The sequence below is a fragment of the Parus major genome, chromosome 5 (genome assembly GCF_001522545.3).
Source record: "Parus major isolate Abel chromosome 5, Parus_major1.1, whole genome shotgun sequence".
In the NCBI taxonomy this organism is placed as follows: Eukaryota; Metazoa; Chordata; class Aves; order Passeriformes; family Paridae; genus Parus; species Parus major.
Genome location: NC_031774.1, coordinates 35,051,716 through 35,078,335, shown reverse-complemented (window position 1 = coordinate 35,078,335; position 26,620 = coordinate 35,051,716). Strand labels below are relative to the sequence as shown.

The following is a 26,620-nucleotide window of genomic DNA, read 5'->3' as shown; positions in this document are numbered from 1 at the left end:
CTTCCTGAAGAATTCTTTATTTTATTTTATTTTATAAAAAATTTTATAACACGTAACAATTACAGGTCAGTTAGTGCACGTTGGTTGTTTTTTCAGCATTTTTGCATGACATGTACACACACATAAAAGCTTTGACAAAGCAAAGATTTTCACCTAGTCTTTGCTTTAATGACAGCCTACAGTAGTCATCTGCATGCTAATGTATATCAGCATTTAACATATAAATCACCAGCTGACATCAAATTTGCATGAAACATTTGTTAGGATTAGAAATTTATTTTTAATACCAAAATGGACTTCTTTTATTTGAAATTTTCTTACTAAATTCTTTACATTTTAGACATTTTGAACAGTAGTGGAAGCAAAGTAACAAAGTTTTCTTCATCTAAAGGAATTTTGAATTCTTTGGTTCACAGAAGACAGTATTTAGGAGACAACTGTGTGTGATGGTGCTGAGAAGTGACATTCATCATTGTTTAGTATTTCGAGTTTTAAGTTTGAATCCTCCTCTGGGAAACCCTGAACACATGGCCTTACAAGGTGGTTTGTGAGATTCTTTCCTTGTCACATTCATGATAGTTTTTGATTAAAAATTATCCTCTAAATCACTGAGGTAATTGGATGAGAGAACTCCACACACAGAATAAAAGTATGCATTCAAGGTTGGACAGATTTATTTAAATAAAATTTAGTAGACTTTTTTTCCTCAGATTTTTAACATTTGAAAACTGAAAATAATGTTGAAGGGCTTTTTTATTCCTGTTGATCATGTCTGATCATTTGGGATCTTCCTTCTTCCTTTGCTCTTCAGTGTTTTGATTTATATCAGAATTTGTTTTGAATACCATCAGAGCTTACCTGCATGGTAGTATATATCATCATAAACATAAAACAAATGTGCATTAAATGTCATCTCTTGCAATACTTTGAAGACAGAATAGTAGGACAGACATGCTGATGGGTTCTTTTGTTGAACATGCATCTGGTAACTGCCATAATCTTTACTTACACTGTAACATAACTGGGCAGACACAGCCCTGGCCCCAGGTATGGAAGCTTTCATTCCACCTGTACACATAAATAAATGAACAGAAGTAAATCTGATTCTGTATTGATACTTCTCTAGTTTGTATCCCTCTGTTTTCTTTTGGATGGAATACCTTAATTAAGGTTATCTTCTGTCATCATGTATGTCTTCATTAAGTAATACTCTTGTTTGCCGGGGAGAAAGAGGGTGTCTGTCCAGGTAGTCACCATGTTATATGGAAATATTATCTCTTTATGAAAGGCTCTTTAAAAATACCCCACCAAAACAAAAATCCACCATCCTACACTTTAATTTCCTTTGTAATGTCAGCTGTAAAATAATGCAATATCTGTTTATTGAAGAGTTCCTTGTGTTAAAAAAACCCCAGAAGCAGAGAAACAAACCTCACCTATCCTGGACTTACTGTGATAAAAGGAGTTACTAGGTTTGATTTCTACAAAAGCAAGCTTCTCTTTTCAGTAATATGCTGAATTTAAGTCCTGTTTCTTGCCCAACTTTGATAAGATCAATTTTGGCAGGTAAGTCAGGGGATGACTGTTTTTCAGATATAGCCTGTCAACTTTGCAGGGTATAATAGTGGAGGTGGTGTGTATCTCATTTCATTCTATCAGGTCAGCATAATGTGTTCTCAGAGAAGTTTCACATCTTGTATGTGTATATATCTATCTATCTATCTATCTATCTATCACTGTTGAAATTAATATACTACTACCGTTTTTCCTCTGCTTTTTTGCACTTTTTTTTACTTTCCTGCTCTTTTCCTTCAGTTTAATTGTTCTATACTTACAAAACAATATCCATTCCATTCACTTTCCTACCCTTGATTTCTGGAAATAATATAGCAGTTGATAGGAGTGCACACAGATCTGAATTTTACCATCTTCATTACCATCACCAGTTCTTGACATATAAGAATCTATGTGTTATATTCAGACTTGGGGTAATACATCTTGGACCTAATAGAACTCTGCTTAAGGCTTCTCAGACTAAAACTTTTCATCACTAAATATTCAGTTATCTTTTTCACTTTTGAATTCTGAAAGATAGTACACTGAGATGGTATTGTAACTTTTGCTTCTGTTCATACCAGGCTTATCATTTTTTTTCCTGTCTTTGGCTTTTTTTGAGGGTAAAAGGGTCATCCTATTTTGTGCCTTGAACATAGTTGCTTCTGCAGAGATGTTTAAAAATCTCCTTGTAACATTTACAATACTTGAACAGTTATATGAAGGTACACTTGCACTTAATTGAAGGCAGAAACTTGTGCAGTCTTCTGTAATGATGGCACTATCTTGAATATTGACACCTTTTTCAGTAGCAAAGGCACAGAAGTTGTTCAGAACAGCGGCTGCTCCTTTGTAAACTTCTCTCTGTATTGTATGGTGGTTGAGGACTGTTCTGAGATTATGCCTGAAGGACAAGTGCCCAAACATACTGAAAAACACTAAAAGGCAGGGCTAGCAGTCGCCTAATTAGTGACAAACTAAATGAATGGCTACTAAAGGTAGCAATGCAGACGGCTGCTTCTATTTTCTTCTGAGTATGCTTTGAGACAAACTTCTCATCCTCATATGTTTGGCATTAAAGCACCTTGAGAAGATGCTTTCAGTTCAGATAAAGTAAGAGTTTATATGCCATTTTTGGCGTTTTGCATCAATGTGTTGAACAGGTCATGTGTATCATGTGGAGAAGACAGATGGTGTTTTCTTTTGGAAAGCAAAGGGATTGTTAAACAGTGTCCCTGTCATGACTTTTATCCTGTCATTTTATTGATTGCTCCATAATACCTTCAGGAATGTATCTGCTGCTGGTCAAAGTAGGTGCCTGGCTGATGGCCAACTGGAATAAAGACAAAGACAAGCTTTGTAGTGTCTGTATGGTGTAGAGAGCTGGCCTTGTTTAGAGTGACTTCTAATGTGAGATCTCACCTGCTGACTTCAATATTATGTACTATATTTTAGAAATTAAATCCTTTCAGTATAGTGCCTGTTAGAAAAAAAGAATGCTGGTTCAAAAAAAGATTTCTCATTATTATTTTACATTTACTTCATTAGCTGGGATCACAGGTTTCTAGAGATACAGGAGAGTGAAACAAAACTTAACTACTCAAGTCATCTGTTGTGTGAGGAGAACATTTGGAAGCCAGTTTTATTCTCAAATTGCTTCTGGGTAGCAGTCTTTGTATATTTAACTAGAATACTAAGTGTTCCATAAAGGAAAGAAAAAAAATACTAAAAGCAGAAAAAACATAAATATAGGGAGTTTTATTACTTGGCAAAATGAAAATGTTTTGCAGATATTAATGAGAATTGTTATATAGCATCCTTCTAGGGGTATGTGAGGTATATTTGCTCTAATTCTTCTTCAAGAAATACTTTTTTCCCCTCTCTGCAGGGAATTCTCCATTATCTTTAGAGAATTCTGTTATTCATGGGCACTTACTTTTGAACACATTGATTTAAACTAGGAAGATCTGAAATGATCAGATACTTTTTGAAAGAATGTATTTTAGTGTTTAACTGTTTGGATGAACGGTTCTGATTTTGATAAGTCATCATTTTGATAAGTAATCACAGGATTTACGTTTTACTGTATTGACAAGAAAGGCTTTGGTTTAACTTCAATTTTCTCTTTAATAAATGTGAGACATGTCACCTCAGTATAAGAACTTGTTCACCAGTGCTTCCTTTACTTTAATGGTCTACAGTATTTCTGCTTGCAGTCCCAGGATGGGCTGTTTTATTGGTTAAAATTTGGTTATGTCTTCCATCATTATGTATTGTTTTCTTTAAAGAGATTCTCTCACTGAAATACACTTTATGATTGAAGCTTTGACTTTTTGACATGGAAGCTATAAAGGTGAAAGCAGGAATGGATTTAGTAAATTAAAGATACTTTAAATTATACTATTTTTGTTTGATAATGTCTACATATTAATTAAATATACATATAATTCAGAATACTTTGTTTCTAGAAGCTTGCTTTTATAACAATTGTAATATAATATACATCTGCAGTTTCATACAGTGGTGGAAGCATTCTTGCTCCTGTGTTTAACAAACATTTCATACAATTTAAATGCCATTCAAAGCAGGGAAAGTTAATTGTTCGTTGCACCCCCATTATGAGTTGTCTGTACTTTTGCTCTCATTTTTAAGCTTATTTTTAATTTTCACTCTGTTTTTTAATGTTAAATTGTTTAGTATAGTTAAAGTTGTGTAATATTACTAGAAAATGTTTAATTCATATGTTTTTTGTTTAATACTGAATGTTCTTTTAGTATTTAGCTTAACTTTTCAGTGGGGCTGTAAGATGCTTTTTTTTTTCTCTTTCCTACAGGAAATTGTAGAATAGATCTGCAGAACACAAAGGAGTTATTCTTTGATTTAGTGAATTAAAATTGTTTGCATGTAGTTTTCAGATTTGATGTATTAACTCCTGCTTTTGATTTCCAAAATATTACTAAACAAAAGCAAAGCACTATTTATTTTAAGGAGGTCCCATCAGTAATTATTCTTATTTAACGGATTTTTAGACTTCAGTCAAGTCAAGCGGTAGCAATCGAATGAATTTTTGCTGCTGACATTAATTTACAGGAGTCAACAGGACAAAACTTCACGACATGATAGCTGATCTGGGCGATGATGAGATACCCCACATCCCTTCAGGAATCATTAATCAATCTAGGTCACCCTCTTCTAGAATGACTGATCATGAAGGTGCAAGAGCAGAGGAAGGTACAAAAAATTCAGCTACTTACTATATTTCAGGAGGTTTCTTTTAGAAAGCACACACTGTAATTTATTATCCCCCTGTGAAGCTGAATGCAGTTGCAGATTGCCACATTATAATTTTACTTGTAGTTCTTCCAAAATGGTTTTATGAGAATATGGCTTAAGTTTCTGTGGCTTATCATAACTCACCATTATTTCATACGTTTTTTAAAATAACTTCTTGTACAGCAGTGTGTTCTGACACTATTCACTATTAAATCCCTGTTTAGAGACACTCCCCCATTAGCAAAACCTTTCACAAATAGGTTGTTACTTATTGAAGGGGAAAAAAGGTGAGTATTGACATTTGATGCACAGTTTGGATTTTAAAATGAAAAGTGGGGATTTAAGTTATGAGACTAATTAGCCTATTTTCCTCTAATTTAATGTTCTCTATATAAAATTCCCTTGGTCTTCATACACAAGTTTACAAAACACTTTTTATTTCTTTACAAAGTATTTATTTTAAGTATCAGCATCACCTTTGGCAATGAAAATTAATGGCAAGGTTTTATATATAAAGTCACAAGTCTTGTATTTGGCTTTTAAGTATTTTGTTTGAAAGGAATGATTTTCCTGTATTAGCTTTGAAATTAGAGTACCATTATGTAAATTGTCCTCTACTTAGAACATATTCATTCAAAATATTCAGGTGTATTTAGATTTGGCTCTTTTAAGATGATCTTTGACCCATAAGCCCTGGCATGGTATCAGCTATAGTAGAAATGGAATTTGCATTACTACTGATTCCAGGAAGCTGTTGGTTCTCCTGTTTTTTTTCACCTTTGGCCTCACAAATGCCTGTCACCAGGCAAGCAGAAAAAAATCTCCAAACCATATTTCAAGGAGGTTTTTCTGTTGCTCTCCCAAACTGTCATTTTACAACAGTCATCTTTTGTATTGCCTTCCTTATCATCTTTATCGTATTTCCATCTTCAAGATGAAGCAGTACCAAATTTACCTGTGGAGTGTGAAAAAAACTCCTGGTGAAAATCCACTTGCTAAAACTTGTAAACATATATTTAAGTTTTTAGATTTAGTGTTTACATGCTTTAGGTTGCCTTTCAGCCATGTTTAGGTATTATGGCCATGTGACCCTACAGTTACAATTTTCTAGGTCTGTCTTAGGCTGTTTTTCTTAGGCCATACATATTGTGCAAAGGAGCACAGACCTTCTTACGGACAGGGATGTTGCCTCAGGTAGAGGCCTTACATCTAAAACATTACTGAACAAAGCAATCTTTTTGAAGAAATAGGTGATAGATTTGATTTTGATGGGGACTGAGTTTTATTGCCTGGTTCTTGTGGCATAAACACTGTGTCACCCTTCAAGTAAAGATTGTTCACGCTGTTCAAATAAACTGCTTTCATGTTGATATTTTCATGCTGTTTAACATGTCCATATGTTTTTAACTTATTGGTGTAGTTTGCTCTTTATTTATCAAGCGTAATAATATTTCTCTGTCATCTTATCTGCTCATTGTAGTTTCTGCAGTTTTCTAACTTGAATAGTAGAGTGTAAATTCTGCTGTTTCTATCCCATATGCTTATGTGGCTTTTTGAGTTTTTGTCTGTACCATATGGTGCAAACAGGCAATGTTGTAATTTATTTACTTCTAGGTGTGTTACAAAGCCAAATACTTCATTATCATAAAATACAGGTTTTGCACCATGCAGTACAAATACAGATTTTACTCAATTGTTTATTCAGCTGTGTTCTAAAAGCTAAGAATTTGCATATAACTTTAGGCTTTTCTCCTGTGATACACTAGCCTATGCTGATGAATTTTATCAAACCATAATTTTGTTGTTGACTGTATGAAAGTTTTATGCTACACTCTGAAATATTACAGTTCTGAGGTAGATAATTTTTTCTTGAAGGGGTTTCAGAGAGGAACTGGCTCTCACTTGAAATATCTCTTGAAATATCTCATTCACACCTCTAAAGGTGTGAGAGTTTTGTTTTTGTTTTTCTTTTTCACTCTAAACTGCCTGGTTAAATATGATATTATGTCATAATCACACTTGATAGGTTTGGCCATGAGAAATTGGAGTTTCCATTTTAACATATTCTGTTACTTTTAGAAATGGTGTCAACATGATTTTCCATCCAATGTTGAGAGAATTACTTAATTCACTGGTTGTTTCTCAGTCTTAATATCTATAGATTGCGGAGGTGTCAGTCTACAGATTGACAGAAAAAAAGCAGTAACAGCTAATTGCTTGGGTACAAACAGCTGCTTTTGGTGTACCATGTATTAACTTTGTGGGAAACAAGGTTAAGATGTTCCTGTTTAACAGTAAACAGCAAAAACCTATATGAATATACATATCTGACCCAAGATTACAGCAGTTTCAGTTTGTACAAGTATTACTGCTTCATTTTGACTTAATTATGTATGATGTCAAGAATTTGAAGGTAAGAACCGCTGGTTAGGATAGGCTAAGCAATTATTTAATTATACAATTTTGTATTTCAATATTTATTTCACCTAGTTTCACCTATAAAGGAATATGTACCATCACATTTTTACTTTAATATTTATTGATTGCAAACTCAGTTAAGCATTTATATTATGCTATGAGAACAATACTGTACTGTGTGTTAGAAAAATATTAGGATTTTTTTTCTAGATGAAAAACATTAAAAAGTCATTTAACTGTCATTTGCATATATCTATTGATGTATTGTTTTGTTATGTGAAGATGTGGGTCTTTATTTTTAGTCATCTTAGCTGTAACATCGTGTGTATTTCATTTTCTTACTATCCTACATTTTCCTTTTTACAAAAGCAGATTGCACCCATTTTTTAAACTTCTCAAATATGCCTCACTTTAAAATACAAAATTCACAGATAAATTATAGAACACACTCTGTGTACATACAGGCTTTAATATTGAGAAATAGTCTTCTGAACTTCAAGTAGTATTAATTTTTAAGCTTTAAATAAAGAGATAGTCACTCATGCAAACAAAACTTGATGTATTTGTAGTATAGATTCTTGATGTGGTGGTCCTTAATTTTTATTACAAAGCGTAGGAAAGTTGATCTGTTAAGGTCAGATGACATTAATTTTGCGAAGAATTAGGATGGCAAGTTACAGGGCTCACCTAAACCTTTTGGGCCTGTCCTAAAGATCAAATAGAAATAACAGGAAAGTAAATAGGAGTTTAGTAGGAATATGTCTTTTTTGAAATACGAGTTGTTTGTAGTAGACCATCAAATATAGAGTTTTAGTAAATTACTAATGAAAATAAAAAGCTTATTCATATAAGGGCATGGTAAGCCATTTGGGGCTGTTAATATAATGTAGCATTCTTATGAGTCAAACCTCTGGATGGATTGTCAGTACTTTTACAAGAGGTAATTGTGTATAGTAAGGATATTTACTCTTTGTATGCAGTTGTAGGAGCAGCAGTCTGCATTCTTACATATATTATGTTCTTAGATTCTCACAAACAGTTGTTTTGACTGTGCTAATGAGGTTACATTTCTTAATAGTACGATGGTGCAGAAGCATTAGAACCTATTTTGTTCTTGAGAAGTGATGTATTTTGATCTAGCAGCATTGGCTAGCCCTAGCAGTGGTGACAGACATCTCTAACTTTACACCTGGTTTGTCACTTTCCTTCAGCAGGAGTGAATGGGAGCTAGGTTACCATTCCGATAGTGGCCATACGGAATAATGGAGATGTGTTTTTCTAAACAGGAATGTGTTAATTATTCCTCTTGTTTGGAACAGTTTTTAGAAGACAAAAACCCCAGGAAACTGAAAGCTATTTTCTCTGAGATTGAAGGGTTTTCTAGGAGGATTAGAAATAAGGAGTGGCATTAAAGTGAGGCCATAACTCTCTCTGCCATATCAGTGAAATTCAGAATCAAGCGGGTTTAATTTTTCAAGATGTCAAATATCATCTAACATATTTTGCAGAAGCTTATACTTAGCTAAATTCACACATACCTAATTTTTACGTACTCAACACGTGTTGCTATTTCTAAGTGGAAAAGAAAACTGAGAAGTAAAAGTAGCTTCTAAAATGTGCTGAAGTGTTCCAATGATTAAGCCTTCATTCCTATTCCTTACTGCTAAATTGATATTTGAGGGAGATTTACAGAATGATTGAAGAGGGTAAAAAATATGGGTGAATATTTTCAACTTTTTTATTCAATTGTGAATTCATAGTGAATGGCTATATATAACTTTTATTCATTCTAAATTATAATTAGCAGGAATGTTAAATTTTAATTTGAGGAAGGCATAGCTAGACAACATGAGTATCAGTTGAGTGTACTGTAAAATTAGAATTAGAAAAAAAATAAAATCATGCTGAGAAACTGAAAGAGGAAATTAATAAATAATTGATGTTTTTATTTTTTCAGTTGTCTGAAAAAACTCAGAAGAGATGTTTTGCAGGAGTCTTTTGCTTGAGTGATTAAAAAATACTTTGGTATACAAGTAGGAATATTTGCCTAGTATAAAACACAAAGACTTATTCGGAAGTGGATAGAAGGCAGGAAGCATGGTGTAATGAATGAAAAATTCAGCTGAGAATTTGAAGGGATGTGCATTTGATATTTCAGTGTAAAGTAATGTCAGTCAAGTCACTTGTCAGTATCAAAACCTCTGTAAAGTAAGTGGAAATCAAATGACAAAGCATGATACAAGAATTGTGTATATACTGTGTGTGTGTTTGCACATGTGTGCGTGTCTTCATGCTCTTGTTTTGTTGTTTTTTTTAGTTGGGGCTGTATGTAGTACATACAAGTTCAGTTTTAAGCTCTGCTTTGCTGTTAAGTGATGAATAATGCAGCTTTTCATCAGTTTGAATTACTCTATTGAGACTTAAAGAAACTGTTTTGTTCTTTGTAGCTGAGCCAATAACGTTTCCACCTGGAGGAGGCAAGTCATTTATTATGGGTTCTGATGATGTGTTGTTAAGTGTACTGGGCCTTGGAGACCTTGCAGACTTGACAGTAACAAATGATGCAGACTATAGTTATGATGTAAGTTCAATTTTATTTTAAAATTCTTTATACAGTTTAATCAATAATAGTTGGGTTCCCTCTCCTCAACCCTGAACATTAATGATGTACTTCTTTAGTAAAAGCTGTTACTTGGAAGGAAAGAACACCTTGTGAATGAGCCGAGTAATTTGGGTAACCAGAATTAAGTTGAGATGACTTGGGTTTTTTTCTACATTAATAATTTAATTCAGATTTTGTCACTGGGGGGAAATACATTATGGCATAAAATACATATTAATGTCTTAACATGACACAAATGACATTTATACATTGAAATGGAGTGTTGAGTAGACATGGCATGGAACACAAATATTGATATTAACTTATTTACTGTCCTTTTGATGAGTAAGTAGTGTTAACAGCACAGACTGTATATATAATAGTATTTTTCAGATGTAAGCTTTTTAGAGGATGTTTTTATTATAATCCAGAGTGTTCTGACATTCCTTTGAATGTATTCATTAAGCATCTACCAATAGTGTTAAATTTTTCATTGGCTAGTGACGTTGGATGGCTGGTTAGGGGAGTGTTCAGGTAAGTTTTGCATGCAGTATTGTATTTAAAACGTCTTGTATTGGCTCGACTGCAGGTTGCAAGTTTGTAGTGTACTGCTGTCTTTTGTGAACTACAGATTCTTTATAAAACAGTGTGTAGACATTTTGCTTATTCTGAGATGGAGGGATATTTAGAGGCAAGCCAGGACTAAACTCAGAAAGCATTAAAATGAATATAATTGATACTAACTAATCAAACTGTTACATGAGAATCTGTACTACTTGTGACAAAGCTGACAGAACAATTTCTCTGGTGTGAAGAGTGATGCAGAACAGAGGTTACCTTTGCTATTGGGAAACTTAAAGCAGTGAATAGCTGATAAATACACAAATGTGAAGTGCTGCCTGAGCTAATAAGAAATTTGCAGTAGAAGCACACATTTGTTGAAGGTTGGAAGGTGTTAATCATCCTGTAGATTAAGTTGATCTTACTTTTTCAATGTAGTTGAATTTTCAAAATTTTCTCACTGAAGCCCTTTATTAGAGGCTCTTTAATTTTAGCTTGGTTTGGGAGGTGAGTGGGAAGAGGCAATTTCATGCTCTGATATCTGGTGTATACAGGAGACAAAAGAGAGAGGTAGAGTTTAATTTTCTTACTAGACTATTCACTGAAAATGAGTTGGGATTGACCATAATAGTCATTTGGTTTCCCTGCTTCTTGTCCAGTCCTCCTTTCCCAGTACTCTTAGGATATTTTCTTCCTTTTAAAGCATAGCTGGAAAATGCATAGTGGCTTTTGGCTTTGTGTGTCAGAAAAAACAAAATATAAAATAACACAGATGGCAGCAATTTTTTTTATATTTAAAATGACACTGTCCTGTCGTGACTTTGAAGAGACTGAAATTCAGATGCTATTAGTTTTTCATCACAAGTTTCTTTAGGTTAAAAATTCCATGATAGTTCTTAATTTCTGAAGTTGTTCTCTCATAGCTATGGATTTGCAGCACAGTAAGACCTTGAAGCTGTAGTACAGTACTTGGAGGGCAACGTAGTCGAATGCCCTTCTAAGCTTAGCTGAAGTCACCTCCTTTTCTAGTATATCTCCAGACTAGGAGGTGTTATGCTAAGTTAATGTGTAAGTAGAACAAGAACAATGAAAATACCTCAAACCCCAACACTTAATTCATTTTTTCCCAATAGGTTCATGCTCTTCAAATAGCTTTTGTGAGCCATTAGAGTGCATGAATAAATAAGGCCACAACAGGCTTCCACTAGCTTTCATGTATCACTCCTTGATGAGTGCTGTATTTTGAAAAGGAGAGGATATGAATATAGGATGGGGGTATTTAAGTATAAATCATAGGAATTTCAACTAGTACTCAAAAGATTTCTGTATGTTTGATTAAATTCATAGATTGTCTCCAAGACTAGTCATCTCTTAAACAGTATAGTCATGTCTTCCTTATCATCTAGTTACTTACTTTGACCTCAGTGCATGTAGTTTTTTTGTACTCTGAGGGAATAATGTTGCCAAATCAAATGCTCCCATTTGTGTATTTTTTGATTCCATAGCAGCAGAGAATGGTGTTTTTCTGCAGTAGGACTGACTGAAAAAGGGAAAGCTTTCCTTTATCAGAGCATGTAAACTTGTAAATCTCCAGTAAGTTACAACATTATCAAGAAAAAAGTAACATTAAAACATAGAAAGACACTGCAGTTATTAATTATTGTTTTCTAAAATTTTTGTTTGCTGTTGGGGAGTACTTGTTTGAGATAGGAAAATGCATGTCTTCTTACAATGTGTTAGGATTCTCTTGACTGCAGGGGCAAGGAAGATTTTCATTCCCTGGTAGTTTTTGTTCATAGGAGGGAGCTGGTTTTTATTTGTTTGTTTAGCTCAGATGTAGTTTCAGTCTGGTTTGCCTGTGCTTTACAAGGCAGAACGAATGGGCTGTTTGATCCTTCTTGGTCTTTACTAAAGTCCACTGAAGTCCTTGGAAAAAGGGAGGAGCAGGTAGTGAAGTTGTATGGTTCCATAGTCTGTCTTCTCATGATTTTGATTATCTTGCCAGTGTATATAAATACACAGAGTAGAGCATCCAGACTCAGTGGGGCAGTGTGTCTATCCACACTGTATGTTTTGTGAGGCTTTGGAGATGTCCCACTTTTGAACATTGATATATACTGTCCCATTTCATTGTTTTTCCATTGCTCCTCTGGCCCATTTTGTTAATAATCTCAAAATTTCATTTTGAAATAATCTCACAGTTATCGTTTGTAATCATCAAATCCCTTTTCCAAGTCCTTGCCTGTTTATCTGAGGTGGGGTTGGGTTTTATGGTTGTTTTTTTGGAAACACATTAGCTTTTTTTTCTTAGAGATTGCAAGGGTCTGTTTAAAGGTGTATCAGTTGTTCTCTTGTAATACGGATATCAAGATCCATAGAAACGTAGATAGGGAGAAGAATTTTAAAAAATTGGTTTGTATATAAATAGATTTCTAGTAAAGTGTATGTGGTGTCTTCTAAAAGAACCAACACGTTCCAGTCCATTTTAAAAAAATTAAAACTTCAAATCTATACTAAAAATTGGAAATGTATCTTTTCATAACTTGTGTAAATTCTATACCTTGCATTTTAGCAGATTTCTCTTACTGACAAAACCAAAATTAGCCTTGTAACAATCCTTTAAAGAAAAGAGAAAGAAAAAGAGAGAGAGAATCATGTTTTGAAAAATAAGGATGGCTGCATCCAATTCTGATTTTCTCAAATGACTTTTCATCACGACTGTAATGGATACTATTGTTGTGTGGATGCACATTGCACCCAAAAATTTGAAAGTCTTTGCATAATTTGGGTACAGATCATGTGCTAAAATTAAGAACTACTATTTAACATTTTTGGCTTTAATTTCTCTAAGCCCCAGATTACTGCAAATACATGAGGCAATGTAAGTTAACTAGGTGGGTGAATACGCTACATAACGAGGATTTAAAATATCAAGGGACTCTGTTTACTAGGAAAATACCTTCATCTTTTCCTTTTGTTTTCCCTCCCCCTTCTCTTGTCCATTTGGGGAGGGAAATAAATCAACAGTTTGGTCCAAATTATGTTTAATGCAGAACTCCAGAATTCCACTCTGCTCTGTTTCCTGAAAAAAAAAAATTATTCTTTTTATGAAGCTTGTATATAATACGCAGTGTAGTGCTAAATAACTTAAATCTCAGTAAAAATATTTCAGTATTCAGTGTACTCTGAAGTATAAAGATTGCAAACAAAATGCTTATTGTATGTATTTTTTGTTGGTATTTAAAAAACCCTAAAAATTTAGGTTACATACCTGGTACAACAGGCTTCTTTGAGTTGATTGGAATTAGGTAAAGTTTGCACTTAGGACAGAAATTTACAGTAATATAATGGAAAAGCAAATGTCTGCACATCTGTAACTCAGAACAGTAAATTTTATTGTCTGAACCGCTTTGTTTTGTTGGATAGAATTGAATTTGGTTTCAGTGAGTAATGATAATTCAATCCAGGTTATAGACCTGGTCCAAAAATACTTATTACAGTATATGTGACATTATTATCTATTTTCAGTCCTGACAGATAAAAGGTAGTTACATTTGATTATCTATGGGAGATTTTAATTTCTTATTAGTGTTGCTGAAATTAGTTTGAGATGTCAAGCTATTCTGGTCTACAGTTGAGAAACATACTTTACGATTACATGCTGAATAGTGTGTAAGACAAAGGATACAATTAGTTTCCATTTGTGTAAGACAAATGATCCAATTAGTTTCCATTCATTCTTAGTTTGCTGATTTTGTTCATCTAATTCAAGTCAGTTTTCTAAACTGCCTTTAGGGCAAGAGAGAGAGGTACTTCGACATTATATTTCTTTGTGATGGAGGCTTAGAATGGAATGTAATCTTTTAAGGGTCTTCTTGCTGACAATAAATTAGTCTCTTGCAATCACTAGAAGGGCTTGAATTTTTCTGGTGATTCTTCTGAGTTACCTATATTTAATATTAAGCAGCTGTAATTATTGTATTTTAGCCTAACAGTCTATAGGTTAACAGTATATAAATGTATAGTTTGCATGTATTGCTTCACAAAGCAACTAAGTTATTGTCTCACAAATACATTTGAAACTCATCAAAGACTTAAAAAATATTTGTGTAATGTCACATTTAAAATCATGAGAAATGTGTATTGAAATTTTGATTAGCTATTTCTGTGTACATAACTTCACCTGTAGCAGTATTCAAAAACTATGTATGTTTCTTGTCAATGTCAGTCAAGTTACTTATATGAGGAGGACCTCAAGATCATTTTTATTGTGTTTAAGTGGTAAATGAATTTTTGATGGCTATAATCTCTTCCTGGGGTGCAGACAACATGACACTCAATGAAACATTTCTCTTTCTGCAGGAATTAGTGTCATTGCACAAAAGAATTAAAATAGGTTTTGAAAATCCAGTCTTTCTTACTGTGTGTTTGACATTATATATCATTCCAGCATGGGTCAGAGGAAACTGTTACAAGAGAAAAATTTGCAGACTGTCTAGCTGGCCAGATGGGGTTGTAGATGTATATAGATAAATCAATAGATAAATGCAAACTTAAGGTTAAATATATATTAGCATATATATATATATATATATATATATTTTAAAATCTAAGATAAAATTACTCCTTTCCTTTTCTCTTTTAAGTTGCCAGCTAATAAAGATGCCTTCCGAAAGACATGGAACCCTAAGTACACGCTACGCAGTCATTTTGATGGAGTGCGAGCATTAGCTTTTCATCCTGTAGAGCCTGTGCTGGTTACAGCCTCTGAGGACCATACTCTGAAACTTTGGAATTTGCAGAAAACGGTTCCTGCCAAAAAGCAAGTATATGGGGTTTTATAAAGCATATGTTTTAAATGCCTTTGAAATTGATTAAACTCTTACATTTTCAGAGTTTTTAAGTAGAGATTTCATATGGTATAATAACTCTTCTTTTTCTTTCAGGAGTGCCTCTTTAGATGTAGAACCCATCTACACATTTAGGGCCCACATGTGAGTGTTTGACATTATTCATGACTGATAAATACATTGTTGTTATCTCTTGTATTCATCAAAAACTTCAGTGTAAAAGCCAGAAATTATACTAATTTTTACAGTGTTTAGACATTAAAGGCCCATTATACTTTGCAAAGCAGCTTAATACCAAGTCCTTGTCATGAATTGCAGAGTCCATGATAACACAAGAACAGGAAAGTGGCAAATTTGATTAGTTGCAGTGGAAAGGAGAGATTATAGATTATAATAATGAATTCACCTAAAACATGTCTCAGACTGTCTAGATTTTATATGTAATATAAATATGTATGTATGTATAAATACATATATATATTATATGTAATATGTGGAAAAGATGAGTAAGGTGTAGGCTGGTCTTGGCTAGTAGCTTCAGATACAGGTCTGAGTCTTAATAATTTTTCAGCTTGTGTTAACTGTTTTATTACTGCCTGAGTTTCCCTTGCTAATTTTGAATTCTGCTCTCTTTCAATAAGAATGCAAGATAAAAACACACAGTTGATAGCCAGAGTAGTACTTTTCTTATATAAGTAAAGATCCACTTTCCAACCTGTTTAGCAGGTGAGCTTCAAGAGGGTTCTTTGATAAGCATGGAATTGGGTGGCACTTCTTGTGCTTGCCTGAAAAACAGCAAAGTAGAAAATGAATTCATAGTTTGTGTTTGGAAATTTACACATGCTCCTATCACCCTCCCCTTACACCACGTGATAGAACATCATGTGTTACTTTCTCATTTATTACCTAAAGCATAAAACACACTTCCCCAGGACTGGGTGACCAATTTGTCCTCATGAAATACAAGTTCTTGTAAGTGATATAGAGGGTTACTGACCAGTTGAATTCTCCAGATCTGAGTCCAAATTTAAGCTGTTAATTGTGTGGTTTTTAGTGACTATGAAAAGATAAGTTCTCTGATAGAGAACTAATCCCCACCCTGTGGCTTCCAGTGTGATGAAACAAAATAATTTTACTGTTTTTCCCCTCAGGCAGTTATTGAGCAGCATTACCTTCCTGCCCATCCTTATTTTTCACTTTACCAAATGTATAGGTGGATTCAGCCAGTAGTCTTCCTTTTCAACATCTTCAAATATGTAGTTCTAGTTTGTTTATCTGCACTCATTGATATCATGAGCATGGCCATCGAATGACCCAGACACCTAATTTTGTGGATGTGGTTTAACTGTAGTACAGTTAAGTGTGTGGTGGTAGTAGGTGTCCAAAGTAATAGACCTGTTTCTTCCTTTGGGCTACAACTTGTGCTTGTCTGGTATCACTGCAAGCAGGTTGAAGAAGTTAAACTGGTAGGGGTTTTTTGGCCAAAAGGTACAGTTTTTAGGATCATTTCTCTGAACAGTTTCCTGGGGCATGGATTACTATCTGTTCCTAAAAGTAAAATGAGGAAACAGTTGCCAGGGAGCTACAGCCACCTCTCTCTGCACAGCTAGCTATTAGGTTGGCATAGATGCACTGTAAAAACTTACCATTTGTAGGTTTTAGTTACTGCTGCTTCTGAGAAATAAGTGATGTTCTTTGAATTGCTTCAGTTTGCATAGTTCTAGCTAATTACTTGTGATTATCTTAACAGAGATTGGTATCACTTGTTGAGACTTAAAAATTTTTTTACTAGAATTTTTCTATGGAGTTTAAGGGGTTCTTAACTGCTAAAGCCAATCCAGATTTTTTTTTTTTTTTTTAAATAGCCAAATTTTTACTTCTGTCCTGTTACCAATCAGCTTTTTTCTCTGTTTCTCAATAGTGGACCTGTATTGTCATTGGCAATTAGTTCCAATGGAGAACAGTGTTTCAGTGGTGGCATTGATGCAACCATCCAGTGGTGGAACATGCCTAGCCCTAGTGTGGATCCTTATGATACCTATGGTAAGTACCTTTAAAAAGATAAACAACCTCTGACCATTGTCTTGAACATTATTTCATTATTTTTCTACTTAATGTTAATTTGTTTTCTAGAGCTTTTGTGAAATATTACTGCCATTTAGTTCTTTATTCCCTCTTGCACTGTTGATGTACTTTGTGTAGAATTAGAGACTTAGCAATTCCTGAGATTTATGCAGTAAATAAAAAAATTATCATAACTTATATTTTTGAGAAGCAAAAAATTATGAACCAGAATTGCAACTTCTTGAAAATGATGTATTTATTTCTTCTGATGGAAATTTGGCAGAAAACTGAGATAAGCGTGCTCAGATTCTATGTCTCATGTTTCTAACTTGCATCTCAGGTCCCTAACTTTAATTTTAGATGTCTCTAAAATTAAATAGCTGATAACTTCTTGGAAAACTCTGCCCAGATTTAAAAACCCTCTATAAAAGGCAACTCTAAACTATCAGGAAGATGAAAATAAGATTCTCAGCTCCACAGGAAAAAATTAATCCTGTTTTCATTATTAGTGTGCTTGAGAGCTTTAGACCATACTTACATGTCAGCAGAGAATGCTGAGTAAAAACTGCATCAAGTAAACATCCAATGTTTAAGTAGAAAGCTGATTTTCTGCACCTTGTACAAAGGAAGGGCTGTGATCAAGCATCTTTAAGATATTGAATTTGGAAGGAAGAAATAAGAGAAGGGGTGGCAACAAGAGTGTATAATTCTGGAAAAGGGGCTATAGTTGTTTGAGTTGTTTGGGGTGGGGGGGGTTGTTGGGTGATTTGGTAGAGTTTTTGGTTTGAGTTTGCTTGTCTGTTTTCCTGGTTGGTTGGTTGGTTTTTTGAGAAAGATGGCCGTGGTTGTCCGAAATGACTTGCGTAATATTCTAGCTGTTGCTTAAACAGGAAGGGCAGGGGGGACATACAGCTGGTTTATGTGGAATATAATTTATGTTGAGGTACAAAAAATACTTAATGCTTCTTCACTAAAAAGGTTTTCTTTCTTAACTTTTTTTTTCCAGAGCCAAACGTTCTAGCTGGCACATTAATTGCTCACACAGATGCAGTGTGGGGTCTCGCTTACAGTGGTGTAAAGAATCACTTACTCTCTTGTTCAGCAGATGGCACTATTAGGTTATGGAACCCACCGGAAAAGATTCCCTGTATTTGCACTTACAATGGAGAGAAAGGTAACTTTTTGCAGTGGTTTTGAAAATCTGTTATGAGGCAGCTGATGATGCATCCAGGCTCATTATCTCCATTTATGCTAAGTAGGTAACATAGCTAAAAAATAACTTGTAATAAAATAATCATGGTGCTATAGCATTGCTTTAAAGAAAAGAGTAAATACCTTCTTTACGTGTGACCTTAAATGTTTAAAAATTCCTGTAAATGTCAGGAATTTTTAAAGTGTTTCATTTTTTCTAAAGATATTTTTTTCTCTTTCTAGAGCATGGAATACCCACATCAGTTGACTTTATAGGTTGTGACCCTGCTCATATGGTGGCATCTTTTAACACTGGCAGCACAGTCATCTATGATTTAGAAACATCCCAGTCAGTGGTAATGTTTTCATCGCAAGTAGAATCTGGTAAGTAGAGCTCTTTTGTATTAAATACCCATCTTGAATGAGGTTCATGCTCTATTATTATGGTACCTCATTGTATGGTGTAGTAAATAAAAAAGTTTTACTCCTCTACTGCATCATTCAGTTCGAAAGATGGTTAGATGCTTGGAACAAACACTACGGAAAGGTGTTTTAACCCCTCTATTTTGCTCTTGTGAGACCCTGCCTGGGGTGCTGCATCCATCTCTGGGGCCTCAGCATAAGAAGGACATAGAACTGTTGGACTCAGTCCAGAGCAAGGCCATGAAGATGATCCTAGAGATGGAACACCTCTCCTGTGAAGACAGGCTGAAAGGGTTGGGGTTGTTCAGGCTGGAGAAGGTTCTTGGGAGATACTGTTATGATCTTTCAATACCTAAAGGAAGGTTAGCAAGGCTGCAGGAAACTTGGAGAGGAACTTGTTAGTACAAGGGCATGCAAAGACAAAGGGGAATGGCTCAAACTGAAAGAGAATAGGTTTAGATTAGGTATTAGGAAGGAGTTCTTTACTGTGAGAGTGGTGAGACACTGGCACAGGTTGCTCAGGGAAATTTGGGGTGCTCCATCCCTGGGAAGTGTTCTAGGCCAGATTGAATGTAGCTTTAAAGAATCCAGTTCGGTGGATGGTGGCCCTGCCTTTGGCAGGAGGGATTGGAACTAGATGATGTTAAAGGTCCCTTCCACCCAAGCCATTTTGTAACTCTTAGCAGGATTTTAAAGTAGTTAGAGATAATGAAATCAACAGTTATTGTCCTCTAAGATTTCTTAAGATTCACTTGTCTGATTTGTATTTTAAACCACAGTTTTCATTATATAGACTTGACATGGAAGCTATTAAGACATGTAGGTGAATAATAAATTAATAAATAAATTAAACAGAGTATTTAGTTCTTTTGGGATTAAACACATTTTCTGGTTGAACTTTTTAGAAATCCTGTTTCTGCAAATAAAGTGTTATGGATAGGTAGCTCATCAAGAAGTAATTGCATGTATTTGATGAAACTCTGTATAGAGGAGACTTGTTTTTGTGAGCCTCCTAAAGTGTTTCATCAGGAAAACCTCCAGTTTCTGCTCATTCCTTTCTATAAAATGTGATCTAAAAGAGTAATGCAAGGGGATAATCTGCCTCTCCCCTCTAAGTAGTGTAGTTTACTTAATAATTAAATTTACAGACTTCAACACAGGTTGAAAAAACTGTAAAAGCTGTCTTAGAGATATCTTCTGCAAAGCCTGATATTGAAGTGAGAAGGATCACATCACAATTTAGAGAAATACTTTTTCTAGTTTGAAGAGAGACTTTAAAGTGGAATCAAGAAAAATTAAACACAGAAATTAAGAGTATCCTGTAGACTTGTGAAGAGATTTAAACCATTCGTTGTTTAAGTTGAAATTGAAGACACAAATACATCTGACAGAATCTAAGAGGGTTAGGTTGACTTCAGTTACTTGGATTCTCTGGTCTAGTAGAAGGTGTCCCTTCCAACCCAAACCACTCTGTGCCTCTGTCTTCTTTCCAACCCCCCTTCATCCCCCCAAATGAAATATTTTTTGATGTGGAGGTGTTAGAGCTGTGTGCTAAACATAAACATACATTACTTGTGCTACAGTTTGTTTCTACTTGGCTCATGCTGCCCTGCAGTACTTCCTGGGTTTTCTCTTGCAAGAATCATTCATGGGTGTAAACTACTTACAAGCTTTAACCTTACAGTACTTTGGCTACCTCACTTTGCCCCATCCTGTAAAGCAAGAAGCTTTATTTCTTAGGAGGTCTGTTGGTCCTAAAATATTGCTTACATAATATTAAATAATATAGTAATCTAAAGTATGATGCTAAAATACTGTAATTTTAACTTTGACATTTTCTTTAAGGCAGATGAATATTCTTTCATTTTATTTTCAGGTGTACAATCAAATAATCATATTAACAAGGTAGTAAGTCATCCCACACTTCCTGTAACTATTACAGCACATGAAGATAGACACATCAAATTTTTTGACAACAAAACGGGTAAGGATAAAGAGAACCTAATTTGTATATATGAATATGTTTAAAGAAATTCTGGATGACATAGGGAGAATCCATTTGTAGAAAACTTACTGGTAATGTAGTCTTATATAAAACAGAACTTTTGGTATTTTGAAGATTAAACTTTTTCAGTACCTTCTCTGTGAAGCAAAGATACCTGTTGCAATTGTGACTTCAGGAGTCAGAAAACACTCTCAAAACGGGCAGAGATAGTTGTGAGGGACAAAAAAGTGGTCTTTAGAGCTTTCGTAATTTATAGAGTATATTTGCTTTGTTTCTTCTTTCATAATTTCCATGCTTTTTACTAACTATTGTCAGTTCTGTTTTTCAGCTCTCAGTAGTAAAAGAGATCACTTAGTACCTATTAGGGCAAGGAATAACCCTAAATTTGTTATGGTAATGAAATCCTATGTTATACTTAAGTTGTTGATATGGTTTAAAAACCAGAAAAGGATCTGGAAGAAAGAGGGTAAAGAAGGCTATAGGAGAAAACTGCACTGCCTGTCATGACAAAAACATTAAAATAATTCTAAGAACAAACTTAAACTTCCTATTTGTGAAATTACCTGTCACTTCCTACATGTTACCTATCAAAGCTGGAAGAAAAAGAAAAAATGAAGCTCACTTTAAGTAAGCACATACAAAACCTCTGTTTGAGGTGTTTGGTTTGGGCCCAGCAGGGGATGGTGTTCTTGAGCTTTTTGTTTTCTAAAGCAAAAAAGCTGGAGATTTTTTCCACTTTGCACCTGCCATGAACATATGTATTTGAATTGTGGTCATTAAATGCATTGCATTTACATTGCTGAAATTAAGATTTATTGCTTCAAAGGAAAAAAGAATAAGGAGAAAAATCTGCATGAAAAAATAATTGGGTCAAAGACAGGAAACAGGGGGTCAAAGTAAATGTTTTTTGTGGAATAAAATATCAGTGGGTCTGGAGGGATCAGCAGTAGTTCAACATAGTGAGTCATCTGAACAGGGAACAGTATATTGGCAGTAAACTGACATTCATTAATTCAGGTTATTAAACATGAGGGCTGACGAGGAAGAACTGGAGATCTTAAAAGACATAAAAGCAGGCAAATTAAATTCCATGTGGATAAATGGGAAATGATACATGTAAGGAAAAACAAACGTTATAATACAAAATAATAATCACTGTGCAGATTTCTTATTCAAAGTAAAACCTTGGAGTTAAAATAAGAGGTTGGATAAAAATACTAATTTGTTGCTTAGCAGTCAGAGTAGCAAAATGCATATTAGAAGGAGGGAAAGGAATAAAAAGCAAAAGGGAACATTTTTAATACCTTTGTATGAATACTTCGAGTGAAGTCTCCCATATCTCAAAAGGGATACAGCCAAATTAATATGTTTCAGAGAATGGTTAGAAAGATGATGATCAGAGATCTTCAGTAGCTTTTAGGTTCTTCAGGAGTAATCTTAGATACTGAATAGGCTGAGATTCTTTAGGAAGATGAACAACTGAACAAACTGATACACTTTCTTCATGTTGATCATGGTCTTACAGGGATTTATTTGCTCTCATTTTTAATATGTGAACTGAGGTTCAGTTGCTGATCCCCAACAGGTGAAAGTTCTTCTGTGCAATTAAACATTACAGAACTCCTTTGAAAAGGCATCATGAGGTGCTAAAAGATGTTGCTGAGAGTCCAGGAACAGAGGTCAATGCCAGGAAATGCATTAAGAGTAGTTGAATGCAGAGTTAACTGTTCTGGTTTGTGATATAACCAAACAGTTAATTGTTAGAAGCTGGAGAGTATTTTGGGCAAGTATTCTATAGTTGCCTTATTTTTCTCTCCTAGCAATGACAGAGATAGATGGACCATTGATATGGCTCAGTAAGTCTCGTTTTACAAAGCTTCATCAACACTCTCATACTGGGGCAGTTATTAGGACATTTAAGAGTCAGAGGTTCTTACCCAGTCATTTTAGGTCTTCATTGTTGTTGCTGCAAATAAAGATACCAAGTGGATAAAAAGATTGCTTGCAATGCTTTTTTGAGAGTTGTGTGTCATTTGCCCATATGTTTATACAAGAGTCTGCAGTTGAAACATCATAATTTCTAATGGAATATGAACCATTCAAATATTACTGGAATTTAAATAAGCATGTTATCTTATATTGCATTTAAGGAGAATGGGTTGATGTTTTTTTAAATAAACAGTACTTCACAGGAAATTCACTGTTTATTTTTCTTTTAGGTAAAATGATCCATTCTATGGTTGCTCACTTGGATGCTGTCACAAGTCTAGCTGTAGATCCTAATGGAATCTATTTAATGTCTGGAAGTAAGGGTTATTTTTCATATTCGATATAAATTATGCATGTGATGCGCTGAATTTCTGACAAATATAACCTTGTCTTTTGTCTTTTTCCTTTCTTTCTTTCCTAAACAGGCCATGATTGCTCCATTAGGTTGTGGAATTTGGACAGCAAGACATGTGTACAAGAAATAACAGCTCATAGGAAAAAGCTGGATGAATCAATTTATGATGTAGCATTTCATCCATCAAAAGCATATATTGCCAGTGCAGGAGCTGATGCCCTTGCCAAAGTATTCGTGTGACATAGCAGAACAAACCTGCATCATAACAGCAGGTCTGTTTGGACAAAAAAGAGGGAATGCGTCACTGCCATCAATTATAAGGTTACCTATAAGACACTACATCTGATCTGCCTGGGTGAAGGCTCTTGAGTGGGGCAGGTAGAAGTTGGTGAAAAGTCACCACATCTTGAACAATGTCAGGCTCATTCATTTAACTGTAATTACTGTATTTGGGGGGGTGGGGACAAATACAAAAGAGAAAACCAGTATTTGTAGCCTTGACTGGATATGAACTGAGCGTATGTCTGTTCTTTAGGTGTCTTTAAGCAAACGTGGAGTCTGATCTTACAAAAGACTTTTATTTTGGACTCTGTGTGCTGCCTTAGGGTTAGGAATGTGGTGCTCTTGTGGGGGGAAGTGAGCTCCAAGAGTAGCTTTCTTTTCATCTCTTAGTAATCTTCTGTTTATCAGTTGAATGCCACAGATTCCCCTTTTAAACTTTTATTTTGCTTTAAAGAAAAGGAAATTTAACTTAAAATATTTTAGCATTAGTTGCACAAAATGTTTGGATAAAATTCTAGTTTTTATAAGTCTTTTTATATATTTAGCCTGTCACAACAGTGCTCAAGATTGTATTGATAATGTTTTTCTGCATTATAGAACCCTAAAACACAGAGATCTCACTGACCCGCTGCTGTGTAACCACAATCTTCCCTTCTTTTGCCTAATACAGCTCAGCTAAGTCCTTGCTTAAGGATGCTAATTCATCATCATTGCATAACTGTCTTCATAAATAAAGGACTGTAAAATGTGTTCAAATGAAACACAGAGGGGTTAACACCCCTGAATGAACTCTTAAAAAAAAAAAATTAATCTTGGCATCCTATCACTATGTGATATTTTGTACATCTTACTGTATTTACGAGTTTATTTATCAAGGATTACCCATCTTGCTAATGGCCTATTGTTATTTATTTCACTTTTTGTTGGTCTTTATATCCTTTTATGTAGTGTGTTAAAGGGCCCTGTATATCTGTTATGGCACTCTTTGAACAGTCTAAAATAGATGAGAAAATGGGACATTTGATAATTCTAAAGTTGCAAACCAAGAAATTATTTTTCCTCTGGTTAAGTACCTGGAGTGGAGTTGATTCCAAAAAAAAACCAATCTTGTTTCAGAACCTTTGGAGTGAAAATTATTTTTATTTGCATTTCAAATAGAATACAAAAGTAGTTAATTCAAGATTAATAAATCTGCTGTGTTTTGACTAGTTATTCCCTGCTTTTATTTTATTTTTCAGATGTGCTTCAGTTTATGGTGTAACTAAAAATTTTGTTTGTGTAATGCATGATTAATACAAGAAAGTATTTTTTCTAGTCTTCCACAAAACTTTTCTGATCAGTTTGCGAGTTTTGATGAGTTTTGTAAGGTTTCTGTTTTACAAACTATGAATCAGCAAATTTTTAAGATTGTACCACATAGCAAAAGTACAGCTGTTGAAAAATAATGTATATAAAATGCATATAATAAATATTAAATGGTGTACCTGTATGTTACTGTTGGCTACATTATTTTGTGTTGCACAGTTTGAAAAAGTCATTCTACAAATTACTAAATTAGGTCTCAATTTTAGCAAAATGACCATTTGTTTATTATGCTTATAAGCTGCTTTGCTTTTGCAAGATTGTAATAGTTGTCTGGATGTTGAGCAACTGTTCAGTTTCAAGCAGCAGTACCCACATATAAGAACATGTTTCCACAATGTTTTAAAAGATTTTTACAAGAACAAATCAAAAATTGCTATTGTATTCTTACAGCCCCTCTAAGGTAATAATCTCAGTGTTTTTCATTATCTTTGCATATGAAATTATTCTGAAGTGATTTAGGAGCAAGAAAGATACTATCTTTTTGTTTCAAGCTGCCACTGAATAACTGTGTTGAATTTTGAGAAAAAAAATAATTTCTAAATGCCAAAATTTGCCCATATATCTTACCTTTGTCCATTTCTTTACAAGTCCTCCCATAAAGTTGATGCACAAAAAAAAACTAAACTGAAGGTCAATATTTACCTATTCTGTGATGAGTCACTTTGCTCAAAGTGTATCAGCAGAAACAGAATACCACAATGTGAATATTTTCATGTAAAGTAGTATGTTTAGGTATAAATTAACTAAAGCTAGAACATGTTCCTATAAGTGGTTTAACTGCATTGTTCCATGTAAGTTTCCAGTTTTCCAGTAAGAATGTATTTCATGCCATCTCATGTCAAACAAATTAGAATTTAAAAAAAAAAAAGGAAAGAGGTGCTCATGGTAGGCAGAATAATGCAGTTACATTTTGGAATTATTTTTGTTTTAGTAATAATGTTGCATTGCTTGAAATGTTACAGTAAATTATAATTGTGTAGGAATTGGAGAATTTTGTCCTTTATCATGAAGATTGAGGTGAGGCCTTCCAGTAATTGCTTGTAGGACACTAAGACTTTACTTTTAAAAGTAACATTCAGCTGACTTGCACTTTTTGTTCTTTCCAGTCTAAAGCATTCAACTAATCAACAGACAAGAGAGTATTTGAATTTTATTGGAAGTAATTTCATAATTGCCTTTTCTGAAGCCAAACATTGTTTCTGGCAGCTTTTCCAGACTGCTGCATTTTAATGCTTAAATAAAATGTGATTGTTTAATAAACATTACCATGCATAACCTTTACCTTTTTTTTTTAATTGTATTAAAATTGAAATGATAAAACCAAAAATATTTGCTTATTTTCCTTAATTGAAATCTTAATGATCATCTTAGTTTGCTAACGCATAATGGATCAAATGCTGTAGTAAGGCATCGGTTATTGAATATTGCCAATAATTTCTATTACATCTTAGTTTATTTGTTGTGGGATATAACATGCTGAAAACTCTGGTTTTTGGTTTTGAGTTTTTTAGAATGGAAGAGCTGAAGGTACTGGTGATGGGGAAAATTATAGTACTGAAAGAAATGGTTTTATTTAGCAAAAACACCTCAGCTTCTGAAAGGATTTACATCTCTTTTGTGAGACCCAAAGGGACTGGTGCTCAGAACCTGAATGGAAAGATATCTGAATATGTTTGATAATACCTTTA

At 34.2% G+C, this 26,620-nt stretch overlaps 1 protein-coding gene across 5 annotated transcripts in view; it reads left to right on the top strand.

Moving 5' to 3' along the window:
- STRN3 (striatin 3) overlaps positions 1-26,213 on the top strand; it is a 61,763-nt gene extending 35,550 nt beyond the window's left edge. For 3 of the 5 annotated variants that reach the window (XM_015629822.3, XM_015629821.3, XM_015629823.3), the window contains 10 exons: positions 4,645-4,785; positions 9,693-9,826; positions 15,055-15,230; positions 15,355-15,402; positions 17,180-17,301; positions 18,329-18,496; positions 18,757-18,897; positions 20,813-20,920; positions 23,161-23,247; positions 23,356-26,213. In XM_015629822.3, coding sequence (XP_015485308.1) covers positions 4,645-4,785; positions 9,693-9,826; positions 15,055-15,230; positions 15,355-15,402; positions 17,180-17,301; positions 18,329-18,496; positions 18,757-18,897; positions 20,813-20,920; positions 23,161-23,247; positions 23,356-23,525 — 1,295 coding nt within the window. In that variant the 3' untranslated portion in view covers positions 23,526-26,213. The remainder of the gene's footprint in view (positions 1-4,644; positions 4,786-9,692; positions 9,827-15,054; positions 15,231-15,354; positions 15,403-17,179; positions 17,302-18,328; positions 18,497-18,756; positions 18,898-20,812; positions 20,921-23,160; positions 23,248-23,355) is intronic. The other 2 variants (XM_015629824.3, XM_015629825.3) reach the window with 1 other exon arrangement.
- Positions 26,214-26,620: the final 407 nt, after the last annotated feature.